General features: G+C 66.7%; 1 protein-coding gene across 1 annotated transcript; it reads left to right on the plus strand.

Annotated features, from left to right (window-relative positions):
- Nucleotides 1-4,369: 4,369 nt before the first annotated feature.
- Nucleotides 4,370-6,928, plus strand: CD248 (CD248 molecule). Its single transcript, XM_004452495.5, has one exon. The coding sequence runs from the start codon at nt 4,391-4,393 to the stop codon at nt 6,668-6,670; it is 2,280 nt and encodes a 759-aa protein (XP_004452552.1). The 5' UTR covers nt 4,370-4,390; the 3' UTR covers nt 6,671-6,928.
- Nucleotides 6,929-7,170: the final 242 nt, after the last annotated feature.

Below are 7,170 nucleotides of genomic sequence, written 5' to 3' on the forward strand. Positions count from 1 at the left end.
CGACTGCATGCCCAAGCTAACGTCTCCACTTGTTCCAGCAGCCGTGAGCCCAGGCTCCTTCTTGCCTCTCTCAAAGTGACCCCTCCACATCCGGGCCTCGGCCGGAGCAGGGAACCCCAGCCCCTTTCTCCCCAACTCCAAACGTAAGCTAGGGCTGGCGCCCTGAACTTGGAGGGGCACTGTCCCCACCCCCCAGCCAGGGAGACATGTTGATCACGGACCACAGCGGCGGGAAGGGGCTGCTGTGTGGCATTGGGGCGGGCATCACCCTTGCAGGCTCAAGCGGTTCCAGCCTCCCGGGCTGCGTGCCTTCAGATCTGCAGAGTCACCCTTGGAGGGAGCCGTTCATCGTGGCGGCTGCTAGGTAGGAACCGGGGCCCCCCATTCTGTGTCCCCCGATCTAACTGTGCATCTGGCCATCTCATCCACTCACTTACCCATCGACGCATTCATCCATTCACTCATTCCTCCGTCACCCATCCAGCCATCATCTGGCCCCTCACCCCCTCCGAGCACTTGTTGTGCCAACTGACATGTCTGCTTTAGAGCGGGACCAAGGTGAGCCACGACCAATGCGGCCGCCAGGGAGAGTAAGACAGCCCCCCACACCCCCTGCCCAGCCCCCTCTCTGCCCTCCCAACTCCTCCTACCCAGCACCCTCCCAACTCTGCACACCCATCCCAACCCACCTCTCCCACCCTGCAGGGCACCCTCCCCAACCCAAGTGCATCCTCAACTCTCCTTCTCTGCCCGCCCCCCAAACGCTTGCTTAGCTTTGCTGCGGCCACAGGTCCCCGGGGGCCTGGCTCAGACTTCCCTCCACTCCCAAGGAGGTTCAGCCTGCACATCTGGAATTTGGCCTTCGACCCTCCTCGACCTGGTTCCCTGGCCTGCCCCCCCCAACTCCTCACCCCCTCCAGGCTGAGCGCCCGCCCTCCCATCTGACCCACCCACTCGCCAGACGGCCAGCAGCCTCCCCTTGGACGCCCCAGCACGGGCCATTGCCGGAATCCTGCCTGGGCTCGCCACACCCTTGGCCCCGGCCGCCGCCCGCCCCTCGGTGGCCTCCGGAGGCTGCCTCCCCCGGCCGGCCCGCCCTGCGCCGGCCCTGCCGCCAACCGCCCGCCCCTCTCCCAGACGATTTTGCAACAGCCTCCTCACTGGTCCCTGGCCCCCGGGCCCGCACATCAGCCGCGATGATGGCTCCTCACGCCTCTGCTCTGGGTCTCCGTGATGGAGGCCAGGCTGCTGGGGCGGCTCCCGTGCCTTCCATGCCAGGCCCCTGCTCCCTGCCCGATATGCTCTCTCCCCTCCTCCTCCCCACCCCTCTCCCTGCCCTTACTCCAGGCCCTGGGGAGTCCTCCGCTCCAGGCAGGTCTTGAGTGCTCCCACGTGGTACCTGCAGGTAGGCCTTGCCTTCTGGCTGCCTCCATCTCTTGACATCGTGCTCAGCTCTCGGACTCTGCTCCAACGACTCCCCAGTGCTGCAGCAAAATGAGCGCCGGCATAGGCGTGAGGCCTTTGCTTTAGTCCCGCCTTGTCACCGACTTGCTCTGAGCCTCCTTGGGCCTCAGCTTCCCCATCTGCGAAAAGGCTTGCTGATTTCCAGGGCTCTCGCAGTTCCAGGATGGTTCCTGGAGGAAGGCGGGGCATGTTGGGGTTTGACTCCAGGCAGAATCCCAGGTCCCCTGCCCCATCACCCTGAGCAAGGCTCTTCACTGCTCTGAGGCTCACTCAGTCATTCAACAAACTTTTACTAAGCAGCAACAACGTGCCAGGTGCTCTCCAGGCACTAAGGGTGCAGCAGGGAACAGGACAAAGACCCCGTTCTCCCAGGGCTCACAGTCTGCCAGGGTGGGAGTTTTCAAGAAGGTTCAGGCCTCCAGGAGACATTTGGCAATGCCTGGAGACATTTTTCAGTGTCCCAAGAGGGGGCTGCTACTAGCATCTAGTGCAAAAAAGCCAGCGATGCCACTGAACATGCCACAATGCACGGCCCAGCCCCCCACAAAAAATAATTACCCAGCCCCAAATATCCATAGTGCCGAGGGTTTGAGAGCCGGTGCCAGGGAGATTCGGGTCATATGCAAATGAACAACAGCGACCATGGAAGAGCATGACAAGTGCCAGGGAGGCATAGGAGCCAGCCCGGGGATGGGGGAGTCCCAGGGGGTGTGGGTGGGTGGTGGGGGGTCTGCTCCGACACTGGGGCAGGAGGAAGTGAAGGAGGGGCCTCCAGGAGAGAGGAAGAGCCAGGGCGAGCCAGGGCCCTGAGGCGGACGTGAGCCTGGTGACTTCAGGGAAGAGCAAGGAGGCCGAGCAGCTGGAGCAGGGAGTGCGAGGGAGGGGGGGAGCCACGCGAGGTTAGAGGGCAGGTCATGTAGCCTGGAGGCCGCGGCGGGGCCTGTGGCCTTTCCTCGGGGTGAGATGGCGGGTGGATCCCACAGAGGTTCCACAAGGCTCCCTCTGGCTGGCATGCGTAGAGCAGATGCAGAGAAGCAGAGAGGAAGCCAGAGGCCTGGCTGTTGGGAGCCCGGAGGGAGGTGACCGGGGCTCGGACCAGGCTGGGGGAGTAGGTGGTGGCAAGAAGCTGTCGGATTCCCGATCTGTTTAGAAGGTGCAGCCAGCAGGGTTTGCTGAGAGACGGACACGGGGTGTGGGAGAAACAGAGGAGTCATGGATGAGCTCAAGGTTTGGGGCCCGAGCCAACGGAAGGGTGAACTGCCCCACATTGACTTTCTGCTCCTGAGAAGGCAGATAATTCTACTGGCTTCACAGGCACAGACCTGGAAAGAACAGAGCCCCAGGCAGAGAGCAAGCGCCCCCTAAGCCCTGGCCCTCGGGAGGAGCTGGCCGTGGCTGCCAAGCCAGCCCGGGCACTGCTGGGGGTTCTGCAAAGCCTGCCCCCATAAACCTCCCCTCCCCAATTTGCTCAGAAGACTGAGGACCATCTGGCTCCTGCTCCCCAGCTGAAAAAACATATTTGCAAACCCTGGAAGCTGTGATACAATAGCCCGGCATTGCTGAAAGGCCAGGACACAATGCCCCCATTTTGTAGATAAGAAAAATGGAGGCCCAGGAAGGGTGAGTGACTTCCCTGCAATCACTCAGCAATTCAGGAACAGAGGTGCAGAACCTCTTCTCCACTTTTCCAACTCCGGCTCCGATATCTGCTACGAGTACAGCGGGTGTGCAGGGGTTAATCCCCCAACTGGCTCCCCAGGGACCAGCCTGGCTGATGGCGCTCAGTGCACAGGCCTCCAGAGGCCTGGGGGGCGGGCAGAGGACCCTGGCCAGGGAGGGCTGCACATGCGTGACATCTATGTCACATGCATGTGTAGGTCGTTGTGCGCCAGTGCCCATATGTGGCCTGGCGCCAGTCCCCTCGCAGCCAGCCCTGCTCACCCAGTGCAGCCCAGCCCCCAGGCAGCCCCCTCCCCCACGCACCCTGTCCTCCTGCAGCAGGAGCCCAGAGAGGCATTTCCTGTTTGGGGGCCGCCTCCTCCCCCTCTAAGCCCAGGTTCCCAGGGCCCTGGGCTGAGCAGGGGTGAAGGGAGGGCAGCCCCCAGGCCCCCCTTCCTACTCCCTCCCCTCCCCTGCCCATCCAGGCCCTGCTGGAGCCAGGAAGCTTTGTGGGTGGGCAGGAGGGGGGAGGTTGAGGCAGGGGCTCAGGACCTAGAAGCGGGGTTGAGAGTGCCTCTGCCTGCCTGCGCCGTCAAGGTGGTTCCCATCTGGGGGGCGCGTGGGCACGTGAGTGACATCAGATGGCAGGGCACGTGGCCCGCCCCGCCATTCCTGTATGTGCACCAAAGGGGTTTAGTGTGTCAGAGCTTGTGCAAGCGTGGGAAGGGGTGCTGCAGGCCGGCGTGGGTCCACAGCGAGGTGCGGGGCTTAGCATGCCCAAGCAAGCGTGTGCAGACCTGTGACACAGGGACACGGTGGTGTCCCAGCGAGATGGCAGCGGGGGAGGACCTTGCACCTGAGTGTCACTATGTTTCCACCTTGGGACAAGTGGTTGGGCCGTGGGACTGCGCATCCTCCCCCCACGCCCGAGCCTTCGACTGCGGGACTGCTGGTGTTTTCTGAGGACCCGCTCAGCCCAGCCGGGGCAGGCGGTTCCCCCTCTCCCTGCGGGGCCAGGGTGGCCCGGGAACTGCCCCTCCTCCCCGCCCCCACCCCAGCCCCCCACCCCTATTCCCCACCCCACCGCTTCCTGCTCCTGCAGCCCCAGGGGGAGCGGGAGCAGGGAGCTGGCGGCGGCCCCAGCCCACTCCTTTCAAGGCGGGAGCCCGGCCCGGGCCCGCCCCTCGCCCGCCCGCCGGAGGCCCTGGGCCCGCCCCCTGTCAAGAGCGGCTGCGGCCGCGGCCCGGGCCAGTCGGGGGGCGTCGCGATGCTGCTGCGTCTGCTGCTGGCCTGGGCGGCCGCGGTGCCCACGCTGGGCCAGGCCCCCGGGGCGCCCGAGCCCCGCGCCGCCTGCGGCCCCGGCAGCTGCTACGCGCTCTTCCCGCGGCGCCGCACCTTCCTGGAGGCCTGGCGGGCCTGCCGCGAGCTGGGGGGCGACCTGGCCACGCCGCGGACCCCCGAGGAGGCCCGGCGCGTGGGCAGCCTGGTGGGCGCCGGGCCGGCCGGCCGGCTGCTGTGGATCGGGCTGCAGCGGCCGGCGCGGCAGTGCCAGCCGCAGCGGCCACTGCGCGGCTTCACGTGGACCACGGGGGACCAGGACACGGCCTTCACCAACTGGGCCCTGCCCGCCGCGGGGGCGCCCTGTCCGGCCCAGCGCTGCGTGGCCCTCGAGGCCGGCGGCGAGCATCGCTGGCTCGAGGGCTCCTGCACGCTGGCCGTCGACGGCTACCTGTGCCAGTTTGGCTTCGAGGGGGCCTGCCCGGCCCTGCGGGAGGAGGCGGGCCAGGCCGGCCCCGCCGTCTACACCACGCCCTTCCACCTGGTCTCCACCGAGCTGGAGTGGCTGCCCTTTGGCTCGGTGGCAGCCGTGCGGTGCCAGGCCGGCAGGGGCGCCTCCCTGCTCTGCGTGCAGCAGCCCGAGGGCGGCGTGGGCTGGTCGCGGGCTGGGCCCGTGTGCCCGGGCACCGGCTGCGGCCCCGACAACGGGGGCTGCGAGCACGAGTGCGTGGAGGAGCTGGACGGCCGCGTGACCTGTCGCTGCCCCGAGGGCTTCCGGCTGGCGGCCGACGGGCAAAGCTGCGAGGACCCCTGTGCCCAGGCGCCCTGCGAGCAGCAGTGTGAGCCCGGCGGACCCCGAGGCTACAGCTGCCACTGTCGCCTGGGTTTCCGGCCGGCGGAGGACGAGCCGCACCGCTGCGTGGACACAGATGAGTGCCAGATCGCCGGCGTGTGCCAGCAGATGTGCGTCAACTACGTCGGTGGCTTCGAGTGCTACTGCAGCGAGGGCCACGAGCTGGAGGCAGACGGCATCAGCTGCAGCCCTGCCGGGGCCGTGGGCGCCCAGGCTTCCCAGGACCTGGACGACGAGCTGCTGGATGACGAGGAGGAGGATGAGGAGGACGAAGATGAGGCCTGGGAGGCATTCGAGGGTGACTGGACAGAGGCCCCTGGGAGCCTGTGGCTGGAACCCACGCAGCTGCCTGGCTTTGGCCTGGCCTACGGACCCCACTTCCCAGCGGCCCGGGAGCCACGGAGGCCTTACCCGGAGCCCACGTGGCCGCCCCCGCTCAGTGCCCCCAGGGCCCCCTACCACTCTGCGGTCCTTTCTGTCACGCGGCCCGTGGTGGTCTCTGCCACGCGCCCCACACTGCCCTCTGCGCACCAGCCCCCCACAGCCCCTGCCGTGCCCCCAGCTCTGTCCCCTGACCACCGGTTCTCCAGGATCTCAGCCAACTATCCCGATGAGCCCTCTGCCCACCAGCCCCCCGTTATCCCTGCCACTCGCCCAGCCCAGCTCACTACCCATCAGCCCCCCATCATCTCAGCCAAATATCCGGAGCTGGCCCCTGCCCGCCAGCCCCCCAGAGCCCGGGACACCCAGGTCGTTGCTGAGAACCGGATCACTACTCATTTGCCTCGGATCCCAGCTACCCAGGCCCCACTGGCCACCACCCCCAGGGCCCCTCAAATCTCTCTGACCCCAGATGTCCTGGTCCTCAGAACCCAGGCCACCCCGCTTCCCATGGCCCCGACTGGCCAGCCCCCTCTGCCCATCACCGCCAGGCTCCCTGTGTCCTCTGCCCACCAAGTGCCCAGGCCTGCTGCCACCCTGCCCCCACTCCTCCCCACTCTCCTGCGCCCTCAGAGCCCCTCGAACGCGACCTCAGCAGCCAGTCCTACACACGCCCATTCCGAAGCCCCTCAAGGCCCAAGGGAAGTCGCCTCTGACCCCCAGCTGGCCCCACGGCTGCCTTCGGTGGCCCCCACAGCAGCCCCCACTGCCCTGGGGGAGGCTGGACTGGTGGGCCACAGCCGGAGGGATGACCGATGGCTGCTGGTGGCACTGCTGGTGCCGACGTGTGTCTTCCTGGTGGTCCTGCTGGCACTGGGCATCGTGTACTGCACCCGCTGTGGCTCCCATGTGCCCAACAAGCGTGTCACCGACTGCTATCGCTGGGTCACCCACGCCGGGAGCAAAGGCCCCACGGAAACCGCGCCTCCCCGGGGCAGCCTCCCCGGGGTGCAGACCTGCAGAACCAGCGTGTGATGGGGCGCAACACCCCCGTGGGGCGGGGGGAAGGGCACGCACTGGACATACAGCCAAGGCCGTATCAGGGACCCATGGGGGCCACCCAGCTGGACAGAGGGCTTCCTGCTCCCCGGCCGAGCCAGGCTCCTCTTGGGCAACCACTAGACTTGACTCTCCAGAACTCTGCTCACGACAGAAGAGGCGCCAAGGTCCCCAGGACTTCAGGGGTGGGTGCTGGGGTCTTCTCCAATAAACGGGGTGCCAACCCCGCCCAAAGCTGCTGAGCCCCACTGGTGCCTGAAGGGAGGGTCTGGGCAGAGAGCTTCGTTCAGCTTCGCTGGACCCCCGAGGAGGTAAGACCTCCTGAGGGAGGGTATGCTTCAGAGCACCTCAGGGAAGCAGGACCAGAGAGGGCAGGGTCTTGCCCAAGGTCACACAGCAAGTCCAGGAGGGGAAGGTTTGGCACAGGGAGAATCTTGCATCTGTTCCTCTTTTATCCAAACTCCAAGAAGGTGGTG

This window comes from Dasypus novemcinctus, chromosome 10 (assembly GCF_030445035.2).
Source record: "Dasypus novemcinctus isolate mDasNov1 chromosome 10, mDasNov1.1.hap2, whole genome shotgun sequence".
In the NCBI taxonomy this organism is placed as follows: Eukaryota; Metazoa; Chordata; class Mammalia; order Cingulata; family Dasypodidae; genus Dasypus; species Dasypus novemcinctus.